This window comes from Hyaena hyaena, unplaced genomic scaffold (genome assembly GCF_003009895.1).
Source record: "Hyaena hyaena isolate Hyena2069 unplaced genomic scaffold, ASM300989v1 scaffold_167, whole genome shotgun sequence".
NCBI classification, from domain to species: domain Eukaryota; kingdom Metazoa; phylum Chordata; class Mammalia; order Carnivora; family Hyaenidae; genus Hyaena; species Hyaena hyaena.
The window spans coordinates 2367527-2392612 of NW_024080798.1; the positions used below are offsets into that span (position 1 = coordinate 2367527).

General features: G+C 46.8%; 1 protein-coding gene across 1 annotated transcript in view; it reads right to left on the minus strand.

The window, feature by feature from the left end:
• LRIG1 (leucine rich repeats and immunoglobulin like domains 1) overlaps positions 1–25086 on the minus strand; it is a 113088-nt gene that overhangs the window by 59228 nt on the left and 28774 nt on the right. Inside the window, exons 2-3 of the mRNA XM_039240071.1 lie at positions 14752–14823; positions 5116–5190 (exon numbers count right to left, since the gene is read on the minus strand). Of these exons, the coding sequence (XP_039096002.1) occupies positions 5116–5190; positions 14752–14823 (147 nt within the window). The remainder of the gene's footprint in view (positions 1–5115; positions 5191–14751; positions 14824–25086) is intronic.

A 25086-nucleotide genomic window follows, 5' to 3' on the forward strand; every position in this document is an offset into this window, starting at 1 on the left:
GAGCAAGCGCTCCATCCTTCAAGGCCTCACACTCACTCAGCTCCACCCAGGGCTCCTACCACTTAAATGGCTTTGAGTGGGGTCACAGACAGGACACCGGGTTTCATTTCTGCCAGGTTTTATTCTCCAGAAGTTACAATAAAGAAATGTTAAATATACCATCATTTTTATTTAATCAATTTTTCTTTAGCCAAGAGGTTGCAACACAATATGTAACTGTAGAGATTGACATCTGCCTCTGATATTTGTATTTAAATTATTAATATTCTTTTTTTTAAATTTTTATTTCTAGGAGAGAGAGAGAGAGAGAGACAGCGTGAGAAGGGAAAGGTAAGAGAGAGAGGGAGTCACAGACTGAAATAGGCTCCAGGCTCTGAGCTGGCTGTCAGCACAGAGCCCAACGCGGGGCTCAAACCCACGAACCGCGAGATCATGACGTAAGCGAAAGTCGGACACTTAACCGACTAAGCCACCCAGGCGCCCCAAATTATTAATATTCTAAGTCCCCCCAATATATTTGCTAACATGAGAGAAAAATACTTTTCTCAAAAACAAGTTAGTATTCAGATTAGCGACTGCCAGGGGTCTAAGGGGATGGGGGAAATCACTGCTTAAGGGGCATGGGGTTTGTTTTTGAGGAGAAGAGCATATTCTGGAATTAGAAATGGGTTGGGAGGCTGGTTAAGCATCCAACTTCAGCTCAGGTCATGATCTTGCGGTTCACAGGTTTGAGCCCCGCATCGGCTCTGCTGACAGCTCAGAGCCTGAAGCCTGCTTTGGATTCTCTGTCTCGCCCTCTCTGCGCCTTGCCCACTCACACTCTCTCTCTCTCTCTCTCTCTCAAAAATATATAGACATTAAAAGAAAAATAGTACTGTTATAGAGTCGTAGGTAATCAGGTACAACTAATCATCACCTAACTCTCCAGTCTGATGTAGACCAACGGTGGAGGAGACTGAATGCAAAGACATGGTTAAGGGTCAAGGTCTAAAACATACATCAACTAGGGGATGCCTGGTTAGCTCAGTCAGCAGAGGATGCAACTTTCAGTCTCAAGGTTGTCAGTTTGAGCCCCATATTGGGGAGAGAGGTTACTTTAAACAACAACTAGAGAGACACACACACACACACACACACATATTGGGGAGAGAGGTTACTTTAAACAACTAGACACACACACACACACACCCCCCCCCCCCCCCCCAACTGGAAAAGAAATTACCTGGAGGCAGCCCAGGGCTGAATGGGAAACATGTTACAACTGACATGCGTGAGACAGAAAGCTGCCTGCTTTAAAACTAATGTCAATTTCACAGCAAGCTTTTTACTCCTAAGATTGAAAAAAGTCCAACTGTTTCCACTGTAACAAATCTTCTCAATGATACAAGTGCAGTAACACCACAGGAAAAGCGGAAATTTTTCTTCACCAGAAATGTCACTTATGCATCAGGCAAAATTACTGTTGCCGTGGGAATCGTAACATGAGTTTCCTGGACCTCAAATAAAAAAAAAAAAAAACACAACCAGAAACATAAAAATCTACCAGCAGATTCTGTCCCCATTTAACAAAACTGCTGCTTTTTCTGAGAACTCTTTTATCAAATTAGCTCCCTCACTCCCCAACCCAATCCTATTAAAAGCTTTCCTTGAGTTTCATGCTTTTTTGTTATTAAGAACAAATGGCTTTGGCATTATCCTCAGAACACGACACAAATAAATCTGCTCTCTGACAAATACTTTAATTGAATTAGATTCCTTGAATCAGAAAGTATTAACCAATTGACATTGTACTCAATGAGTTCAGTTCCGAAAACTCTGCCCCGATACTAAAGCCAGACGCAAAGCAAACCTTTCCCCTGACGCCCTCCCAACTGTGACCCCTGGGAAGGAGGCCCCGAAGTCGGGGCCCGCAGAACACCGTCGTGTAAGCCAGGAGGATTACGGACATGGACTAGGGACACTGGAAACCAAGCACGGAGATGATGAGCTCGTGTCCAGAGGCAAACAAAACCCAAAGGCAAAAGTCCGTGATTAGAGGCGTCGGAGCTGCAAGCCTCAAACGCAGCCTGCTGCTGAAGCCAGAGTGCCACAAAAATGGTTCCAGGATGGCAGACTCGGTCATTTCTCTTGTGACGTTACTGCCCCCACTCCCAGTGACCGGGTTACAGACGGACTATGAAAGCTGCAAGGGGTCCTCGTACCATCATCTCAGCCCCTTCATTCAACAGACGGACAGAAGTGAGCTGTCCCAGGCGGCATCACCAGTCGGAGCCGGGCATATGCCTGCTGCGCCCTTTCTCTGAGGCACCTACCTCTGAGCCTGTCCCAAGAGAGCCGTGTTGGCTTCTCTACCTCAGCTGGCCTCGGCCATCTGATCCCTGCGTACATTATTATTTTTTTTTTTTCCGGATCCTATGCCTGCCCACAAAGGGAAGGTGAGACGGAAATAAGAATCAGGGGACCAGGGACATTCAATGAGAAATTCACTGAGCTCTGTGACCTGCCCCATTTTCACATACCATGTCAGGGGCTTCCCAGACGTGACAGCATTGAATTCTAGTGAGGTCACTCCCTGACAGCCTCCGGGCCCCAACGTTAGGGGCACAGAAGCTACCTTTTGTGTTTGTTGAACGTAAGACACTTTTTAATCAGCATTTCTGAAGAGCCACAGACAGACACACCAGCAAAACAGGCTCTTCAAAGCCTGACGGATTGGAATTACCATGTGAGCAGCGAAGCGATGGGCCAGGTGGGAAAGACCGTGTCCACCCGCTGCCTGCTGTTATTTTCTCCCCCAGACTTTGCTTGGTCCTCTTGAGAAACAGAGCAAGGCATGAAGGATGGCAGCAAAATTATCTGTAATGCTGCTACCCAGATGTGACACTGAGAACCTAGCTTTGCAGGCACTAACCCCAGGGAACACAGGCCCCTCAGAGAAAAGGAAGATAAAGGCCCTTCAGTTTCCGTCGGTTCAGAGAAATCACTGACCAAGTCAGATGGAGACCAGCTTCAGGCCAAAGAAGCGGCTGCCAATACTAACCAGCATTTTCCAAACTCCATCGAAACCAGGAGGGAGTCTTTATTTTTTCTCTCTGCTTTACATAGTTTAATGCTGTCTAATTGTAATAGCAGGAACAAGGCCAACAGGCCCCACGGCTCCAGGCACTTGGGCCAAGGAACAGAAATGTATTTTTAGGCAGCAAAGCGAGGCGTGATTCAAAGTGCAACAGGCCCTTGGGGCAAGCCGGGGGCCCTGCGCATCCCCGGCACAGGGCAGTTCGGAGTCACCTGGCTGGCTGCTGAACCCGGCACTGGGGGCAGATAAAGGAAAAGAGCACGGGCATTTATGTCCAGTCTCAGTTCCACCTCTTGACTTTGCAACTTACAGGAACTCAGGGGGCCTCGGTTTCCTGTTGGTGACATAAAGATGTTCTGTGTCCCTGGTTTCCTCACCAAGGGAAGAACAAGGGGAGTGAAGGCAGTGTGTGTCACACTCAGGTGAGTGTGCAAAGGGCCAGGGATCCAGCAGCGCAGGGCTGGGATGAGGCCTGGGACTCTGCATTTCTAACGAGCTCAGCCAGGACACTGCTGGCCCAGGAACCGTACTTTAAGTAGCAAGAAGTTACAAGCATCTTCCAGTGTTTCACTCTATGAATGTACAAGGGAGCATCACATCCTCAGTTCCCCTCAGGTATGGGTAACTCATGGATTTGAGCCAGCAGGTAAACACTTTCCAGATGCTGGACACACAGGCAAATGGGTCCCAAGTCAAAGTTAGACCCTTGCCCATTCATCTTGAGCCAAAAGGCCACAATCTTTATTCCAGCACTTCACAGAAGTAAGGACTGACTCAGACCTGGGGCCCTACAGGCAAGATCATGCCAAGGCCCAAGGGGCTATGTGACAAGTAGCCACAAGCCTGAAGTGGCAGCCACCATCTGCCTGACACCTCCTATGTTTGTGCGCGATGCCTGAGTTTTGTATGCTACACTGCACTTCTCCCCAGCCTCTGGCTCACTTTCCCCATGTGTAAAATGAGTTAAGGAAAATTTTCTGTGAATGAGGAACATGAGATGTGGAGAGAGAAAGCAGGCTGTCAGGACATAGAGCTGGGGCCACAATTCTAACCCCTTGTTCTTTCAACCCTGCAAGGCCTTGAATAGGGTCAAGGCCAAGACCACATCTCGAAAGGGCGGAGCACATCGTGAACACAGGGCCTGCTGCTAGCAGAAACCCTACAGCTGACACCATCACAGGGATGATGTCTTCCCACCAGATCCCTCTGCTCCGCCTGCCAAGCCTTGATGTCGAGAAAAGGTACAAGCAGGTGAGCAAACGAGTCATGATACCAGCAAAATCAGAATCAAATAAAAATAGGGCTGGAACAGAAAAAGGAAACAGTGTGAATACAGCAGTGCTCTGCTGAGGAGGTTGCCCACAGAACCTGGTGGAAAAAACTGCTGGCCTCATCTGGAAAGACGCCGTGGGCAGGCGTCAAGCAGGGACACACCTGTAGTGGAGGGCTGGAGGGGGTGTACTCACGGGCCAAGGCTCCTAGCAGCTCACACGATAACATGCCCCTGCACATCCTTCCTTTCTCTTCCATTCTGCTCCCTTTAGAGTCTTTGCCTTTTCCAGTGCGTTGTCTAACACTTGACCACATCAACCACTTCCACACTTCTAGGCTGATTTCAGAGTAAGGGGATTCTCTTTTTGAAAGCTGTAGAAGTGAACCAGGTCACGTTCCCAGAGTCTGCGCCACAAGCGGGAGCTTGCTGTCTTATAATTCACACGGCTTCCTTTAACCGTAGTTCATTCACTCCAAATTATGGTTTAACCACTAGGACCAAGAAATTTACGAATTCTATGTACCTCTGGCCCTGGATAAAACCAATTCTCCCCCCCACCCCAAATTCGGTGACACAAATCCTACTGGTTTTAGTTCTGCAAACCCCACAATAGCACACAAGGCATTTGTCATGAGCATTAGGCCTATGTGCAGAATGGCTATTCTCCACCAGTGAGCACGGGGACCCAGGTTTTCCTGCCACAAAATGTCAGCAAGAGAACACCGTAGCTTCAGGCGCCCAGGCTTCCCCGTGTGGCACCACTTACAGAAAGAGAGAGACGACGTGGGAGGAAGCAGCACCCAGGGATGGTATGACTGTCAGCTCATTGTTATTCAGGTACCTGTGAAAACAACAAGAAATCCATCATTTAAATTAGTTTGAAATTTTATATGTGCAACGTAAATCAGAGAACAGTACTGAGTTGGCCACAGTAAAATGATATTGCAACGTTCAATCGAAGATGAACAATTCTAAAAGGAGTTTTGAAAGGTTGAGAAGTTCCATGGGGGTCACAAAAACCAACCAGGTGTCACACCCACAGTTCAGAGAGAAACACTCAGGGGGGTGCTACTTGTCTTCCAGATCCTCGGCTAGCTCAGCGATCAGCACGAATAAGGAGCGGTGAAAAGAGCACAAGGTATGCAGTACGTAACAAAAGCACCTACACCATCAACAAGGACGCTGTTTGGGGGCTCAGTCAGCAAAGGACTTGGGAACAAAGTCCATCCCTCCCCAGATGCTTCTGTGTGTCCGTGACATGGAGTTTTGGGAACTGTAGCTCTGCCCTCAGCAAAGGGCAACACCCTCGTACCTTGTGCAATAAATGACAAGGAAGCGAGAATGTGGAGCCTCATGTACCTGTGACTCCAGCTTCCTGAGCTCGGATGAAGCCCCCAGGCACATGCTCCAGTAATGCCTACATACAGACACACAACACTGCACGAAGACATTCTGAAATTCCCCCACAGACCAGACGTGCTCTCCAAGACCCTTTCCCACTCCAGATGTAAATCTGTGTTTCCTTAGGTCTTATCTCTTAATGAAAGGGCAAGCCCGCAAACCCAAAACACGGACCTCCGGGTCTGCCCCGAGAGGCTTTGCAATACAGCCTCCTTATGTGGACTTGTATTTCCACATCTGGGAAGATCCAAAATCAGACTTGCAAAGTGAGCCCAAAACTCCTTAGGAAAACCAGAGCACGGTGAGCGCGCTTTCTGCCTGGTGACAGGCTAGAAAGAAACTGTATCTGAGATGGGGAATCAAACAGATAAGGCTGGGTTGTCTTAGATTGCGTTTAAGAGTGTATCTTACATGAACCATCTTGTTACTGTTTGAAAACGAGGGCACTGAAATGGCAGCTGCGCTCTCGCAAGTATACAGCTAGCATTTGCTGGAATAGAATAGCCTGGACATCTGCCATCTTCTATAGACGTGAATGGGAAGCGGGGGAAAAAAAAGGAAAAGGCCTTGAATCATCCCATTTGCTTTCCGCAGTGCCAGAGCCAGTTAGAGATGAGGCTTGGCAATTACTGGGCCGTGGGACACAGAATGTCTGTTTCAATAGCTTCATGACTGAAGCATCTGGCAGAGAGAGAGCAGATCCGTATCATGTGGCAAATCCCTTCTTCACTTAAAGGGCCCTTGTCTGTGTGTTGAAGTAGACAATTAATTACTTTAACAGCCTCTTATCGGACTGCCCCCGGAATCAGACAGTTTCCGCTTCACCTCTTCGCTCCTCCAGTGCTGCAACGATCCATTTCCTATCTTGGTGCAGGACTGATGAGCACCCTCCATCGTTTCGCATCTCTCCTGATACCTTTGCACAGTATCTTCCACGCAGTCATGACTAGAGGAGACCCTCAGATCTTTGCAGAGCATGAAAAACTAAGGTCCGGGCCTGCTGCCAATGCAGTAGCTTGCCTAAGACCTCTTTGGTGCCCAGAGAAATGTTGTGCGGCACAGGTGAGGGGGCATAACAATAAAGTTGCTGGCAGCTAACCCACGGCGGGCGGGGGTGGGGGAGCTCCCTGTGCCAGGCATGGCTCTAAGAGTTCTTGTATTAACTCCTCTTTAGACCCTGAGGGGGAAGTCCAAGCACATTCCTGTTGCACCAGTGGAGAAATGGAAATGCTGAGATGTTGAGTCATCTGACGGTCATCTGCATTAAGTGGAGGGGCCCAGGGAGTATAGCCCCCAAGTTTGGGTTCTTAACCATTCACTACCCGCTATTTCTTTATAATTGCCATAGCAACTCCACATGCACGATGCAACGTCATCATTACAACTCTGAGTTAGGTACCAGCTCCCACTACGGGTCCCTCCCCTACGGCTACGTGCTCTACGTCAGGTTCTGGTTGCAATCATGAGGCGACGGCCACACGACTAGATGGTGGTACAGGGAAGAGCCGAAACCAGGAATGACCGCAAATCAAAGGAGAGCAATGAGTAGAAAGGCCGGCAGGACAGAAGGAACCTACGCCTTCAGGTGACACAGTGGTTGGGCTTTGTCCTGCTTAAGAGCTGACTTGATCCTAAACCTGGAACAAACACCAGGGGACCTCTCTGCAGAAGAACGTGTGCTGAATGAGCTCCGTCTCCAGCCAGCCCCACTACACACATGACAGACTGCTCTGCCCCACTTCATAGAAATAAATGAATGAGGGCAAGGGGCATTGTATGATTTCAAATCCTGACTCAACTGCTGAAAGTGGAGTGTACAGGTAAATGTCCGAGCAAACTTTTAGGCAGGGGTCACAGGCTCTGAGCTCAACAGGGCTGTGCGATTTATGCAGCGGACAGCTGGAGCCTTTAGAAGAACAGCAAGGCCCGTGTACCCCTCCCCATCATTCCTAAGAACCACTAGCTAGATGGAAGCCCACCAGCATCACCACTGCTGGCTTTCTCTCTGTGTGCTCCATGCCCTGTAGACATGACAACGGTATCCTCAGAAGGCAGTGGAGACCGCATGCACTCTGAGACACGACCCACTTGCCAGACGGAAATAGAGACCAGTCAAAAATAGCATGGCCAGAGCTCAGAGAGTTTAGCACAGTCTCCACGAATAAGGAAACCGAAGGAACTTAGGACAGGGTCTGATGAAGTCTTCTGAGTATCTAGCGTGTACAGTTCTCTACCCTGCACACTCCAGCTCCCATCCAAGATCCTAATAATCCTTCTCTAACGTCGGCTTCTTGAACTGGCTTTTCCTGATGAGGGACCAAGGAGTGCCTCAATCAGTTGCTTTTGGACCACGAATTGTGGCCCATCCCTGGAGCTGGAAGAGGTATAAAAGAGGTAAATGGGGCTACATGGACTGCCTGACCACGGGCAGAACCAAGAAGTAGGCCTTTCCCAACTCATCCATCATAAGGTATGTGGGGGCCTTCTGGGCTCTTTCTCAAATTTCCAGTTACTGGGTTTGCTCAAAGACGCAAAACATTAAAGAGGGCATTCATTTCAGAGTACTTTACTTATTACTAGTACCTCATTCAAAAGAGGCTTCAACAATGAAAAGCAAACCCAAGAGGTGACTGTAGATTACAGTGCTTTTGGGTCTTTGTGTATTGCCATATTATTTATCGGATCGCTAATAGAAGCACAAAGTTTCAAACTGTTTCAAAAGAAGACACCAGGAACATACAGTAAAAAATGAAGCCTCCTTGCAGTCCAGTCCCCTGGTCTGCCTCCGAAAGGACTCGCCCGCCACCAGGTACCAGAGGCGGACACATGTGCTTCTTTTACAGGGATGCTTGCGAACTATACAGACTGGTCTGCACCACCCTTTCCCCGGGTCACAGATTTGCAGACCACCACCATTCTTTCACCAGCTGCTGAGAACCCCTCTGCTGACATTACTGAACGATCATTTATTTAGCCAACTCGCTATTGGCTGTTTCCAAACAATTAATAACAAAGCTGGGCAGGCAGCTGACATTTCAGTTAGCCTTGCTTCTTCAAAGGGAAAAAGTATTGCCTAGCAGGTAGGAGTATAGGCTTTGGAGGCAGACCCACTTCATCAATAACTATTCTTATGGCTTTTAGCTACTGGAGAAGAAGGCACACTAAATTATGACTCTGGAAAGACTTTATGATATATAGCTTCTATCCAAGATGGCCAGAAGTACTTTTTTTTGGTATAGTGATAGGGAATATAATCACCATAAGTTACCAATCATAAACAGTAAGGGTGAACTCGGTGCATCAGGCTCTCTACAGAATGCTTTATAGGCACTATCTCACTGAATAACACTTCAGCCCTTCAAGCGAGGTACTACATGATCACTCCACCTTTAAAGAAGAAAGTGAGGCACATTGTTACAGAGCAGCCAAGTGTGGATGATTAGGAGGGGTTTTTACAGCTCAGATTTTCTTCTTCTTATTTAATGTTTATTTATGTATTTATTTACATATTCATATTGAGAGAGAGACAGCATGTGCATGCACTCAAGTGGGAAGGGGCAGATGGATGGATGGAAAGAGAGAGGGAGAGAGGGAGGGAAGGAGAGAGAGGATGAATCCCAGGCAGGTGCCATACTGTCAGCACAGAGCCTGATGCAGGGCTCAAACTCACAAACCACGAGATCTGACCTGAGCCAAAATCAAGAGTTGGACCTTAACCTTAACCGACTGAGCCACCCAGGCTCTCCTACAAATCAGACTGTCAAATCGGACAGCCCTGGGTTTGTTCAACCTCAATCCTACCTTTTAGCAACTGAATGGCCTGCAGCACGTTCCTCAACCTAACTGTACCTTAGTTTCTTCTTTGAAAAAATGTAAACAGCACAAGTATCCACTTCCTAAGGTTGTGGCAGGCCCCGGCTGAAATAATTAAACCTAGTGGCTTAGGATAGAGCCAGAAATAGAGTAAATGCTTAACAGGTGGTGGTAGTTCACAGCCAAGTAGCAGCGCCTCAAAAAGAGAGAACCCTCATTATTTCCCTCCTCCCTTCCACACACTGAGGGGAGCATGGTCCTGACACGCTAGAGGCTGAGCCGTAGGTACCCAAAGGCAGACCACTCTCGGGCTCCCTGGCCGCCCTGAGGAACATTCCAGGTCAACGGCCCCGGGAAGCACACGGCAGCACCCCTGGTGAGCATTCCCGGGGCAGGGAGCAGTCACGTGACCCGCGTGCAGCTCTTAAATTAGACGGTATAAATAGCCCCTCTTATTAATAGAGAAGCCTGGCCGCCCAGGCCCCCCAGCTGGAGGCCCTCCGGGTGGGTTCTCCTCAGAGCTGTGGGCAGTGAAGACCGTGTGGCTTGGCAGCAGCTGCTGGACTGTCCTCGCGGCCTCTAGGCGCCTCCAACAGGCTTGCTTTCTCTCTCCAAGCGGCCAGCCACCGACTGTGGTTCCGGGCCTCCCGACTAAAACCACCGCTAAACCGCTGCCTGCTTGCTTTGCCAGCCTGTGGTTCCCCTCATGCTGACGCTTCCAGACGCAGACGGCTGTGCAGGGCTCAGGAGGGCTGACAGCTCCCGGGAGGCCTCGCTTAAGTTAGAAGCAATTGTAGGTCAACCAGGATTTTTTTCTTTTCTTCCATGTCCTTTCCCGCCTCACAGCCCCTGACTGTCTGCCTCCACGATGGATTAGAACTCCCTCCACAAACGCCCAGATCTTTGTCAGCGACAAGTCCCACTGCTCTGGGCTCCAGGGGATTCGCCCGGTTCAACCACCTGGCCCTTCAGGGTTTGGTTCTTCATAACGCGCCAAGCGTGGGGGTACCGTGTGGCTCCGAAAGTAGCCTCCCCGCGTGCAAGGCCCCAGACCTCACCTCCAGTTTGTAACTACAGTACTATGAAGATGTGTTTGCATACACCCATGCTGCGGAAAGGGAAAAGCAGCACTGAGGTGCTAAGTAACTTGTCGAGGGGCGCAGACCGGCGAGGGGCAAAACCAGAACTCACACCCAGGTCTGTCTGCTACCAAAATGTGTGTCTTTCCCGCTAGACCACACGGTATCTGAGAGACGCAGTCTGTCTCTATGACTTCTACATGCAGGAAGGTAGTGCTGTCACACAAAGCGCAGGGCAGGAGCCCGCCTGGGGGAGCGTGGGCCCGCTTCCCACGTGCTGCTGTGCAATTCCAGCCACGCCCCCACGCCCCGGTCCCTTCCACCATCTGCAAAGGTGGCAGTGACAGCAAGGAGCAGAGCGGCGCTTAGGACAACGGCTAGCAAAGGTCATCCATCATGGGCACATTCGCAGGACAGAGGACAGTCACACAAATGACAAAGCGCAGACGACGCTGGAAGGAGCCTCATGCTAGCTCACAAACGCAACAGCAGTTCTGAGGAGGGAGAAAAGCGCAGTCGGAGGGAGAAGGCGCCTGGATGAGGTGGATGATGCACGTGGGGCAAGGGGGCCCGGAGGAGTAAGAGGAAACCGTCTGGACCTAGAAAGAGAAGGCTGGCACAGAAAGAGGGATACCACGAGACAAACACTGGATTTTCGGTCTTTGAAATCTGCAGGCGAACGCTGCAGGTTAAGCGAGGCGCACGGGAACGTAGGGCAGCGCGCTCCAGCATTCAGCTTAGGTGCCGGACAGGGACTCAAATGCATTGGAGTTCAACTCTCAGCTTTACCAACCTCCTAACACTGTGCAGGTCTACTTAACCTCTCAGAGCTTCTGTTGCCTCCTCCGTCAAGGGGGGAAAGTCACTGTGGAGAAAGTAATTCGTGTCACAGAATTGGTATGGGGACGGCATGAGGTAGCATTCACCCAGGGTTCGGCACAGGCGCTGCTATGATGGCTGGGCTGTTGTCAGGCAAGAAAATTATTTTAAGACTCATAACGAGCATCCCCAGGGAAGAAACAGGTGGAAGTCCGATGCTCCCAGTTCCAGATCTGGGTGGGGTGTAAGTTCCAAAAAGCACCAAGCGGAAGGGAACAAAAAGCCGGACGTCAAGGGATCCAAAGCAAAAGCAGAAAGCCTATGTGAGGAAGGAAGAAAAGTAACAAGAGAGCTGGAGAGAGAACAACATGGAATATGTTCGCGAAAGAATCCGGCACATGCCCAGTTGATGGCAGTCAACGACGGTTGAAACTATAACCCAATACAGTCCTCCAGGACTCAAGCCCTGGTCACAGCCCCCTCCGGTCATGCACGCCAGACACCATCTCTGGTCCTGTTCCTTCCTGGAGCCCTGAATTTACACTTCTCTTACCCGCCTCATTCACATCAGCTCCGTCGTAACCTTCCTGACCACTCGGACTCCATTATCACCCCTCCATATATAAAAGAAAAGACCTTCCTGTTACCCTGTCCTATACCCCCCTTAACACTTATCACTAGTACATCTTACTATTTCCTTGTCCAGCACATATCTTCCCGCACCTTAACTTAAGCTCTGTGAGGGGAGAGGTTTGTCAGCAGGGCTGGGACTGGGTGAAGTGGGACAGTACACACGGCAGGATGTGCCCAAAACCTCAGGAGCCAGGATCAAAGATATTTTAATGCAGTATTCTTAAAATATCATGATCCACAACAAACAAAATATCAAGGTTTTCACATCAAGACAGGATCATGTCATCACCAGTGACGTGTCAATCCATGCTGAGCCTGGGGCCAAAGGAAAGACCAGGAATGCTAATCCTGACTTGACTTAAACCATTTGAGTTTTGTTGACCATGGATTTTGTTTTGCATTTGTACTGAAATTTTTATTTGCTTATTTTCTTTTAAGGTTTATTTTTGAGAGAGCGTGTGTGTATGCGCGCGCGTGCGCACGTGCATGCCAGTGGGTCAGGGGCAGAGAGAGAGGGAGAGAGAGAATTCTAAGCAGGCTCCCTTTTGTCAGCACAGAGCCTGACTCCAGGCCGGAACTCTCAAACTGTGAGATCATGCCATGAGCTGTAATCAAAAGTAGGATGCTTAACTGACCACGTACTGGTATTTTAAATGCTGCATTAAAACATTCTTTGTCTTGGATGCTGAGTTTGTAGCCCCCACTTAACCTTCAGCACCTGATGTAACACGTCACTTGCCTCACCCTAGCCGTAGCCCCTATTTGTATGCCCTATTCATTCCTGTACCCCCAGCGCCCAGAGCAGTGCCTGGCACACAGGAAATACTCAAGTCAATGTTAAATGAAAGCTTAAACGATGCCAAGAGAAATACCCCAATTTCAATTTTGTCCAATTCTAAAAGAAAACCCCTAAGCTTTGAGACTTAATACAAAGAGTCGAATATCCTAACCACAAACGTTGAAGACAGCCTAGATCCAGGGAAGGCACTGGCTCCTTGATGGGCTGGGTTAATCACGTTGGGTGACTGTGATGGGCTCAAGTGTGTCTCCTTAAAATCCCTAAGTTGAAGTCCTAGCCCTCAATACCACAGAATGTGATTATACTGGGAGACCGGGCCCTGAAAGAATTTGCTAAGGTAAAATGAGGTCACATGGATAGGCCCTGACCCAATATGGCTGTGTGTGTCCTTTTAAGAAGAGAACATTTGGACACACAAAAAAGGCACCAGGAACACACCCAAATGAAGGAAGGGCCACATGGAGAGGCATGGGGGAGAGGGCGTCACAAGCCCAGGAGGGAGGCCCCACAGGAAACCAACCTTCCAGGACCTTGGTCTTGGTCTTCCAGCCTCCACACCTGGGAAAAAATAACTTTCTGTTGCTGAAGTAACACTAGTCTGTTGTATCGAATTATGGTAAATTAGTACAGTGACCGACCTCAGACTTTTGTGCTCCCTCCACTGGCTGTTGACCTTATAGGAAAATTAGGGTCCTGGACACAGTATTCCCAAGGGCTCCTTCCAACTATGAAGTTCTTGTACTTGGGAAGTTTAAACCTTTTTTAAAGAGACATGGAAGTCATAAACACAATTTGGAGAATATGGACATGGGGGTGGGAGATGTGCCAACTGCATCAGCTGATTAAATTAAATTTCCTTTAGATAAATCATCCAACAATAAAATCAAAGAATAAACAAGGACTTTTATCACTTACATATAATGACCAAACTGTGTAAAAATCTTATCTAATAATGTCTACTGAAAATATCTGATAATAAAAGCACGAGGTGAATAATTTATAGAATGTCCAAGGGTAGTAGTTTCACATAAAAATTAAAATGAGACCATTTAAATATTTTAACTTATATAATCAAGTATTCAAAAAAAGGGTAAGTACAAAAAAAGATAGAAAACTGTAATATATATATGTATATATATAGCTCGATCCCAAAACTCTATGTGCAGAGGTACAGATTGTTCAGTTAGTGTCACAATGGTTATGTCTGGGTCTGAACACTGGGGATTTTAATTAGTCTTTACATATTGCTATAGTTTCTAAAGTTTCTGCAATGGCTATGCATGACTTATGCAGAAGTTTCTCAAAAGGCCCTATGGAACGGAAATTCCTGATAATAATGACATCGACACTAAAAGTAGAAATCTTTTGAGTCAAGAAGAAGCAAAGAGTGATGGCTGATTTAAGGGCACTGCGAGATGAAGGAGAAGAGCAAGCCTCCATTGTCCACTCTTCCCCTCTGTTTCCTGGGAAGCAGAAGGGGTGGGCTGGCGCATTTGCATCTGCTGAGGGAGCTGCTCTAACGCCCCTGGCAAATGCAGGGAAGTACCAGCGAGGTGTGCCAACACAGCTGGTCCACAAGGTTTTCCACAAGGGAGGGGACCCTCCTAGACCCCCGCCAAGGCCCGTGATTGCAGCTGGATTGTAGCACACCCATCGGCGACTGCCTAAGGAGAGAGAGGGGCTGCAGCCAAGGAGCTGAGTAAGCCCTACAGTCTGTCACCGACAGCCGGTACACAAATGTTCTTTTCAACAAGGTTAGACCGCTGATCCAGGGGAGTGACCGACATGGGAAGAGATGGTTTCCCAAGGAGCTCCTAGTCCCCCACCCCAAACCAGAGGTTTAGAAGAAAATACTCACACTTCCTGTAAATTCGGCAAGTCCTCAAAATCCGCAGGATCAATCTCAGAAAGTCTGTTGTAACTCAGGTTTCTGATCAAGGAAGAGCATTAAAAAAAAAAAAAAAAAAAAAATTAAATTAAATCAGCACGCGGCATACATGGCATACACCCCAAATTCCAGAATCTTTCTACTCCACCATCACCAGGCCCTCTCTCTCAAAACTGCTCCTATCCCATTCATTATTGTAGTAACCTCATTAATACTGACATTTACAGATCTAGCTCCTCACTCGCAACCATAAACAAGTCACTGTGAAAATCTCAAACCCATGAGGTTGGCTAAAGCCCAATGGATTTCAATCAGTATCATTTCACCATTTGGCAAGTTTTTTTATTTTTTAAATGACTTGAACATTTGTCCTTTAAAAATTTTTTCTTATCACCTTACCTCTTAATCTTTTTTTAAGTTTATTTATTTACTTTGAGAGAGAGAGAGAGAACAAGTGGGGGAAGGGCAAAGAGTGGAAGACAGAGGATCCAGAGTGGCTCCGTGCAGAGAGCCCAAGGTGGGGTTCAAACTCAGAAACTGTAAGATCATGGCCTGAGCCAAAGTCAGACGCTTAACTAACTGAGCCACCCCAGCACCCCTCCATTAAGCAACTTTTTTTTTAAGTTTATTTATTTGTTTTGAGAGAGAGAAGAGAAAATGAGAAAGGGAGAGAATCCCATGTAGGCTCTGCACCAACAGCACAGAGCCCGATGTGGGGCTTGACCTCACAAACTGCCAGATCATGACCTGAGCCAAAAACAAGATTCGGATGCTTAACCAACTGAGCCAACCAGGTGCCCCTCCACCTGGCAACTTTTAAAGAAATTCTAAGGCAAGCCAGTCCTCTACCTACATTAGAGTGTGCTGATCCTAATGTCCAAGGCTGAATCAGGTCCAAGGCTATTCTAAATGGCATTTTAAAAATTAATATCTTACTCAAGCATCAAATATCAAGCAGTAGTAAAGAAAAAGAGGGGTCAGGAACTGACCCTTTACTATCTACAAATGAGTGGTCCTCAACCAAGGAAGCCATTTGGCAATATATGGAGACATTTTGAGTTATCACAACTCTGGGAAAAACGGGGAGCGGGAGGCTTGCTACATAGTTCCAGTGCGTGGAAACCAAGGATGCCGCTAAACCTCCTACAATGGACAGGACAGCCCCTGACAACAATTATCCAGCCCCAAGTGTCCATGGTAATATTCAGGAAGTGAGAAACCCTGGTCTATGCAAGACCTTACAACTAAAACTGTTAAGATGCATACAGTTGAAGGAACTGTTTTGACCTTACAAGACCCTAATCATAAGGCTATCCATGAACACGACGTGCCTAGTGTCAATGAGTAAATGCTGGGAGTGACAGTCACACAGAAATTCATGGCTAGTGTGAACCAAAGGCAGTGAAAAAACCTCACATGCGAGCAGCCTTCTTGAGAAGGCATCTGCCACAATCATTCAGCATTACATCTCTCTCCTCTCATCCCGCAGCTATCCCCTTAGAAGCATCCAAGGAGCAAGCTGGCCTGGGTTCGGTCAGCAGAGCTCTTGGGTCAGCCCTCTGCCCACAGCAGCCTGACCTTCAGAAGCATAAATCCAGAGAGACACGGTCCAAACGGGACCTTGGTGCACACTATGCTTGCTCCCTGCCACGAAAATACATCCAGTCCCATGTACGGCAGGCAGATCAACATTTTTCATCTGAGCTATTAATTCCACGGGCATCACTGCCAATTAACAGTGCTGCGAATCAGGAGTTTCCAGTCTATCATTTCCGTGGCACGTAAGTGGCAACTGGCTTTTAAACTTACTCCAGAGACATTCCAATCAATACTAACCTAGAGCTGATGGCCGTTTCTCTGACAACTCAAGACATTCATCTAAATAAAAATCAGACTATACTTGAAATTAATGGTACATCTGTGTTCAGGGCACAGCCTGAATTAAAAGCAATTTGTCCAAAGATTATGTTACTATAAAAACTGAAGGTGGTAATTTTTTAAACCACATATTGAGTCGAGTGTGAGCTTGTCTGTGCTTGGGGGTATTTATGACCGGGCACACAGAAATCAGCAGGTTAGATTTGAAAAGAGAAAATCCACAAATGGAGAGAACTCCCCTCACCCAGTCAGAGGATGACAGACTGAAAATTCCTCCTCTTTTGAGCACATCATCATAAACAACAGGGATGGAAATACTTCCTCTGGGTTTAGAGGTAACGTGAGTTTACAATGTCTACAACATTTGGATCATCTGAGCTGGAGGAGCCATCAGGGGAAGACTCAGAAATCACAAAGCCAAGAGGCCTAGAAGGTGAGCAGGTCATGAGGACCGTCACACTGCCAGGTATGCCGAGAGGGTGACACGGCGGTGCCGCACGGCTGGCCTTTCAAGAAGGAGCATTTGCTCCTGTCTCCAGACACAAGGACAATGCAGATCAGTCTTCTCCATTTTCAGGAGAAGCTCAACTTCTGAAGTCTTAGGTGAAATCTTTTCAATTCTTAAAAAAAGAAAGTAACTCTGGATGGACCAAATGTAACGTATCTGCAGGCCACACCTGGACTAATGACCACAGTTTTTAACCTCACATCTGGGACACTGACTCTTCAGGCAATTAGGTTCAAAATGAACATCTTGTCTCTGGCTTATATACACGCCCAGGGGCTCACGTGACCAGACTCAGGCAATTAACTGGTAAATTATCTGGAATGAAATTTCTTCCCTTATTCCCCACCCCAGGAGGGTCCGTATTTTTCAGCAACGTGGTATTAGAATAAAACCATTTTTAAAATGCTTATTTTGAGAGAGAGAGAGAGAGAGAGAGAGAGAGAGAGAGAGAAAGCGAGACAGAGAGGGAGAGGAAGAATGAGAGAGAGAGAATCCCAACTCATGATCTGCACTGTCAGTGCAGAGTCTGACGTGGGGCTCTACCTCACAAACCAGGAGATCATAACCCGAGCTGAAATCAAGAGTCAGATGCTTAACCAACCGAGACATGCTGGCACCCCAGAATAAAACCATTTTTAAATCATGACACTCCTTGGTCCATCATTCTTTTAAAGAACAGACGTTTATTTAAATTTCAAAAATGTATACATTCTGCTTTTTAGATAAGGCTCCTTGACAAAGGGTCTCCTGTGAGCTAGCCTTATGAAGAAGGTGAACAGCATCCAGACCTCATGGTGAGATTCTGGTAAACGGCAAGGAAGATGAAGATACCTGTAAGTGGAAATTTAAGCTCTTACTGGGTCCGCCTGTATGAGGCCACTTTTTTGACTTTCAATGAACTAGAAAAGCCATGGTATCAACAAATGAGTGTCAGCAGACTGGCTCTAGAAGGTATTCTCTCAGAGGACCCATCAGCAATTACAGAGAGAAGAAAGGTTGAAGCTCAGGTCCCCTGGAATGGCTTCAACATTTGGACACAGAGCTGTCCAGCTTTGAGGTCTGAGAAGTGACCGGTCCTGAAACCTGGGACAAGCTGTTGACCTTCAACTGCTTTATCAGGAAATGGGGGAAATATTAACTGCAGCCTCCTTGACAAATATAATCTGAAACAAAATCCTCAGACATATTTTATGGTTTGCACATCTCAGCCAGATGAACTCTCAGCACTTTTTTTATTGTATAAAATACACAAAACACAAAAACTTACCATATTAACCACTTTTTTTTTTAATTTTTTAATGTTTTATTTATTTCTAGGAGAGAGAGAGAGAGCGAGCGTGAGCAGGAGAGGGTCAGAGAGAGAAGGAGTCACAGACTCCGAAACAGGCTCCAGGCTCTGAGCTGGCAGTCAGCACAGAGCCCGACGCGGGGCTCGAACCCACGAACCGCGAGATCATGACCTAAGCGAAAGTCGGACGCTTAACCAACAAAGCCACCCAGGTGCCCCTTTTAAGTGTGTAGCTCATTGGCATTATGTACACTCACACTGTTGTGTAACCATTCCCAGCATCCATCTGCAGAACCTTTTCATCTGCAACAGAAACTCAGCACCCTGTAAACACAGACCCCCCCCATGCTCCCCTCCTCCCAACCCTGGCAACCTCCATTCTACTTTCTGTCTCTATGACTCAGACAACTCTGGATACATGTAAGTGGAACGATACAGTATTTGTCCTTTTGTGTCTGCCTTACTTCACTTAGCATAATGTCCTTAAGGTTTGTCCATGCTGTAGCATGTGTCAGAATTTCCTTCCTTTTTAGGGCTGAGTATTATTCCATTTTGTGTACCTATATACACACAGCCTGTATTTTGTTCATCCATTCAACGGCTAATGGGCATCTGAGTTGTTTCCACCTATTGGCTCTTGTCAAAAATGCTGCTATGAGCACTGTTTTTTTTTCTTTTCCTCCCACCATTATTTTTTATTGAGATATAATTGACTTGTATCATTATACTGGTTTCAGGTGCACAACATAATGATTTGATATCTCAACATAATATTAAAATCGACTTTTTATTTTTATTTTTTTAAATTTATTTCTTTATTTTTTTTACAAATAGTTTACTGTCAAGTTGGTTTCCATATAACACCCAGTGCTCATCCCACAAGTGCCCTCCTCCATGTCCATCTCCCCTCTCCCCCTCTCCCCCCCCACCCATCAGTCCTCAGTTTGTTCTCATCATTCAAGAGTCTCATGGTTTGCCTCTCTCCCTCTCCCCACCATTTCCCCCCTTCTTCTCCCCCAAGGTCCTCCGTTAAGTTCCTCCTAATCCTCCTATATGTGCAAACATATGGTATTTGTCCTTCTCTGCCTGACTTACTTCGCTCAGCATAACACCCTCAAGGTCCATCCATGTTGCTACACATGGCCAGATTTCATTCTTTCTCATTGCCATGTAGTATTCCATGGTCTAGATAAACCACATCTTCTTGATCCATTCATCCGTTGATGGACACTTAGGCTCTTTCCATGTTTTGGCTTAAAATAGACTTTTTAAAAACTCTTCGCCTGCTATGCTTATTAACATCACTCATTTCTCAACAACTGAAGAAATGCATTTATTCAGCCCAAGGATTGTTCAGAGAAGGGTGTGAACGCTCATCTCAGGTCAAAAGAACAATCAAAGGGTTAATTAGGGGAGAGAAAATCTTTCACAAGTCCTTATTTCAGGTGGCAGCTGACAGGCACACAAATGTAAAGCATTTCACTTATTTCTCCAAACACGATCACCCCTTACCAGGCCCAACATCTGAATGTCTTCAGTTGAAGGTTTCAGATTCTCCTGTCAAAACAATTCATCTGTCAGCAGGACAGATGCTGTCAAAAGCATTGCTTCACCTTTCAGTAGCAAAGAGGACTGGAAAGAAACCTCAGGGAATTTAGTTACTGCCAATTGCAGCTTTCACTAAACATTTTGTCAGCCAATGTCATAACAGAAATTTTCCCTGTTCTTGTACAAAGGGTGCGCAGATCTTCGAACAATGGAGCCCAGCCATAGATATTCTTTCAGCTAATCTGCTGAAAGATGACCGTCCGGCCCACCATTTGGAGAACCCACAAGAGGCACTTCTGTGAAGAACAGCTCAAGTTTTATCCCAGTGTTATCTGTGTCTGAGAAGCAAGCTGTCTAACACTGCATAGCAGCAATCTGCGTGCGGAGTATTTTTCCTGACAAAGACCCCTGACCTGGACCCCGCTGAATTAGGAAGGCTAAGTCTTTAAATAGCTGAGCAATCCTCACCATTGGGGAGATCTATGCAGTCTCCTTTGGTAGCCAAGAGCCATGCGGTTACTGACATTGGCACTGAAAGTGACTAAGATTACACAAAATTAAGAATTCAGTTCCTCAGTCATGCTAGCTATACTCTAAGTGTGCAACCGCCACTTGTGGCGGCTAGTGGCTACCATGAGGCAAAATGCAGACAGAGGACATTTCCATCACAGCTGAGATTTCCATTAAACTGTGCTGCAATGAAATCAGGCAGGAATTAATACACATTTAAAGTGAACTGGCACTTACAGAAGAAACTTGAATTTCAAAAATAAATTTGAATTTCCCAAAAATTCAAGAGCTTCCAGGTGGAGGTGGGGGGGTGCGGCGGTGCTGGGTGGTTTAAGGTTAAGTGTTTGCCTCTTGATCTCAGCTCAGGTCCTGATCCTGATCAAGGTCATGAGTTCAAGTCTCGTGTTGGGCTTTGGATGGGGTTCCATGTTGGGTACAAAGCCTACTTTTTAAAAAATGCAGTGGGGGATGGACACAGATATTAGGGCACACCAAGTTCTTAACCATCCCAACAGAGGAGAGGGCCTGGGACAATTCAATTCACTAGGAAGACACTCTTAGTAAAAATGCCCTCTGAGTGTATTTCTATGGGCTTAATCAGTATTTATATAATCTGGCCAACATCTTCCTGGATTACAACCAGAACCACATATTACAAACTTGGCAAACCCTATTCAAAGCTGGCAAACAATAATTCATTGACTCCTTGGAAGTTGAGGGATTAAAAGTTCCGTTTGCTTTCTGAGTGAGCTGCAGGGAGCTAGAAGCCCAACGACATCACTAGCACTTCATGCTCAAATACAGGCGCAGCTCACAGCCCACTACACACACACAACCTCCAGCTCGGGAGGGCAGTGCAACGCATGGCTGTATTCTTCAACATCAACACGGGCCGTCACTCCCAGTGGAAGGAACTGGTCCTAAATCTGGGACGCACTCTCTGGGGAGTGAGGTTTTCCTGTTCAGTTTGGTTGTCAGGCCAGCCTATTTCCCATTACTCAACCCTGTCTGGCCTCCTGGATGTCATGGTACTTTGCATATTTTGAGCCTTCAGATGTTTGCTAAACAGAATCATACAGCCTGGAAGAGAAGTGTGAAGCGATCCAATGAGCCATCTAAGCAAGCATCGCTGGGGGGCCCAGGACTGGCCTGGAAACCCCTTGTTTCTCCGGAGGGCCCCACTGGTACATCTCTGCTTACCGCACAAACCGCGCTGCTTACTACCCGGGGATGACTCGGTGTCTCAGTCAGCTAAGCGACCCACTCAGGATTTCAGCTCAGGTCATGATCTCACGGTTTGTGGGATTGAGCCCACAGCGAGTACCCTGCTTTCGAGTCTCTCTCTCCCTCTCTCTCTCTGCCCCTTCCCCACTGGTGCTTTTACTCTCTCTCAAAATAAATAAATAAACCTAAAAAGAGAGAGAGAGACCTGCTTAGAACTCCCTGGGAAGAAGTGATCAATCCTTTCAAATTTCAAGGGGTGTGAGTGAGGAAGAACATATAACTTGTGAAGGTTATTTAATCCCTTAAGCTTTTAAGGCCATTTCTGCTGCATTTTTACCTTCTGAGAAATTATGTGTGGTACACATCAAGTTCCAATGAGATCACCACATTACGTTCCCTAGACCCACATTATAAGGTTTTATGAGACTAAGGGATTTCTTTTTAAATCTGCAATGTCGAAGGCTCACTGTATTTTTTCTGTTGTGATGCTTTCCCTCACTGACCAAAAGCCGCAACTGAAAAGGCTGATAATATGCATTCAAGGCTTATACTGAGAATAACAATAAAATGGCATCTTAAATTGATATTTTTTCCCTCTAGCGTCCTCACCCAAGAATTGTCTCCCTTCAGTAAGCTAAGTAGCCACACAGTCCCTAAACTGAGGCCTGGAAAAAGAAACACACTCTGCACACAGTCAAATGCAAAGTCATTCAGCTATCACTCATTACATATGCTCATTCTGTTTTGTTTCATTTTTTAATTTTTTTAATGTCGACTTATTTTTGAGAGAGGGAGACGGAGTGGGAGAGGGGCAGAGAGAGAGGAGACATAGGATTGGAAGCAGGCTCCAGGCTCTGAGTTGTCAGCACAGAGCCTGACACGGGCCTTAAACATGAACTCACAAACTGAGAGAACATGACCTGAGCTGAAGTCAGCCCCTTAACCAACTTAGCCATCCAGGCGCCCCAACATATGCTCATTTCATAACCTTTTGGTCATGTTGTGTTTAAGTAACGAATCACTTCAATTTTTGAAAATATTGCATCAATAAATCTCTATGCACATGAGGCTTGCAAGCAACTGAAAAGAAGAGATAACACATTCTAGCCATATAATGACCCCACAATGAGTGACTGCTTTTACTCTTAAAATCAGCGATAGAAACCAGCAAGAGACTCTGAATTCTAATGCTTAAGACAGTACCTGAGAAAAGTCACCTCTGCCTACATGTGGCAGAGGACCTACCTACATGTGCTTCTCTATCAATGGTTCATACGTGTGCTACTCTATCAATGGTTCATACATCTTACCCATGGATAATTTGAATACAGGTCTACGTTTTTGTCCTCTAGCACCCAACATGTCAAGTTCAACAAACATTCATTCAATGTTTGTGTACAACATATACTGCACTGTGATAAGTTCTGACACAAATTGGGATAAGACCTAGTTCGTGACCCTATGGAATTTACAACCCAGTGGCCAGATAAGACTTGAACCAATAACTACAGCCAAAGGCTCTAATATGACAAGCATCTTGGGAATGATAGACCAGGAGTTGCCAATTGGTGTCTCTTGGGCCAAGGCAGATCGGCAGGGAAATTTGTTGGTTTCTGATTGAGGAGTATTTGGAGAAACAGTTTTCAGCAAAAAAAATTAAACTGCAACTTTAATCACTGGGCCAGCATTCCCGATAGCTATCAACTCCATTTATTTTGCAAGTACTCCAGGTGACCACAGGCCTCCCCACTCCTACGGTCTCACCCAAGACCTCTTGACTCATTTACACTAGCTGCCTGGCCCCGGGGAGTATTGTCATCCTCAGGATGGACACCACCAAGTCCAGATGGTGCTCAGAGAGATTAGTTGTGAGGAGAAAGGTGAATCAGGAAATGCAAGGCCTCAGCAAACCGTGGAAAAACTAGAAAAGGAGTATGGTTTCTGAGGAAGAATACTGGGAAATAAGGCCAGAAAAGTAAAATAAGCTGTGGAAAGTATGAAGCTAGATCAACAAAAGGCCAAGAAGTCAGAACCTCCTAGAAAGGAGAAGGGCAAGACATGAACAGTTTTAGGGCAAAGTAGAGAGAAGTAGCCCATGTCGTCAGATCACAACCCACCACTTATGTCAAGGGTTATATAAACCTAAACAAAGCCCAGTGCCAGGCCCCTCATGACCACTAATCTACAGGGCCATTTAAAGTTGATTTTCAGAGTAGCTGCTCATCTACTCAGTCAAGAGGCCCATCTCCACTGAAAGTAATCAGCATTTGCTTTCCAGAACATCCTTTAAAGCATGAGATCCTAGGATCTGTTTTTCCTACCCAAATCTTCATTTGGCTGAAGAGACAAAATAGCGGAGTGTACTGTGGCAGTGGTCCTGGAGGGAAAGCCCACAAATATCCCGTTAAGACTCTCTTGAGAAATATGGTACATGCATCATTAATCCCTAAAGATTAATTAATTTAATTAAGAGGAGGTATTCTGGCCTCACCAGCTCTGCAGTTGGTGGATATTTCACAAAGGGAATCTGAGCAGGGAAATAGCTGCTGGCCACAGGCTGACCCTCCGACAAACCTGTCACATAGGGAACAGCACCCATGACCGCCCCAGCAGGGAAGAGGTGCCTACAGCCACCATTTGGTTTTGCTATTACAGAAGTGGCTTTGCAGAGACTTGCAAATGGGGAGCGGAGGGGAGAGGTCAAGAGTCTGGTCACCTCCTTGCTACTCTATCATCTCTGAAAAGGGATCACAAATTCACCCTTTCGGAGAGTCCTTCAGCTCTACAGGACTTTCCAAACTCAGTACGCCCACCATGGGACCCATTCACCCTCGCCAGACCCCACCCAGCACCTCAGCTTAAGGTTTCTCTCCTGAAACCCCAGCCGTTCTATGGAAGAGAGGGTGGTTGGTGCCTCAGGGCCAGGCCCTCCCTGCCTCATCAATCTCTTGTCCAATGTGGCCCTCATGTCCTGAGGCCCCAGGAGGTCCAGTGTGAGCGGGAGGCTCATCAATCATGAACTAGGGGAGACGGAAATGCACCAAGAACCCATGCTCACCTCTGGCATCACACTTAGGGGCTGGGGCTCATTCAGTGAAAGGATGGAGGAATGGCTCTCCGAAATGAAAACCTTGCTCTACTGAAGCAGGAAACAGAGACTTCTGCTTCTGGACAGTTGTAACAAGAAAGGAAGTGAGGGACACACAAATCTGGTGGATCAATGTGGAATCCGTGCTTCACCAAGAGCTCTGTGAAGTCAACCAGTGCCCTCTGGTCAGGGATTACGGTTTTCCTTTCCCAGCACGAGCCTGAAGCCCTCGGCTCCTACAAACATCTGCAGAAAGATTAG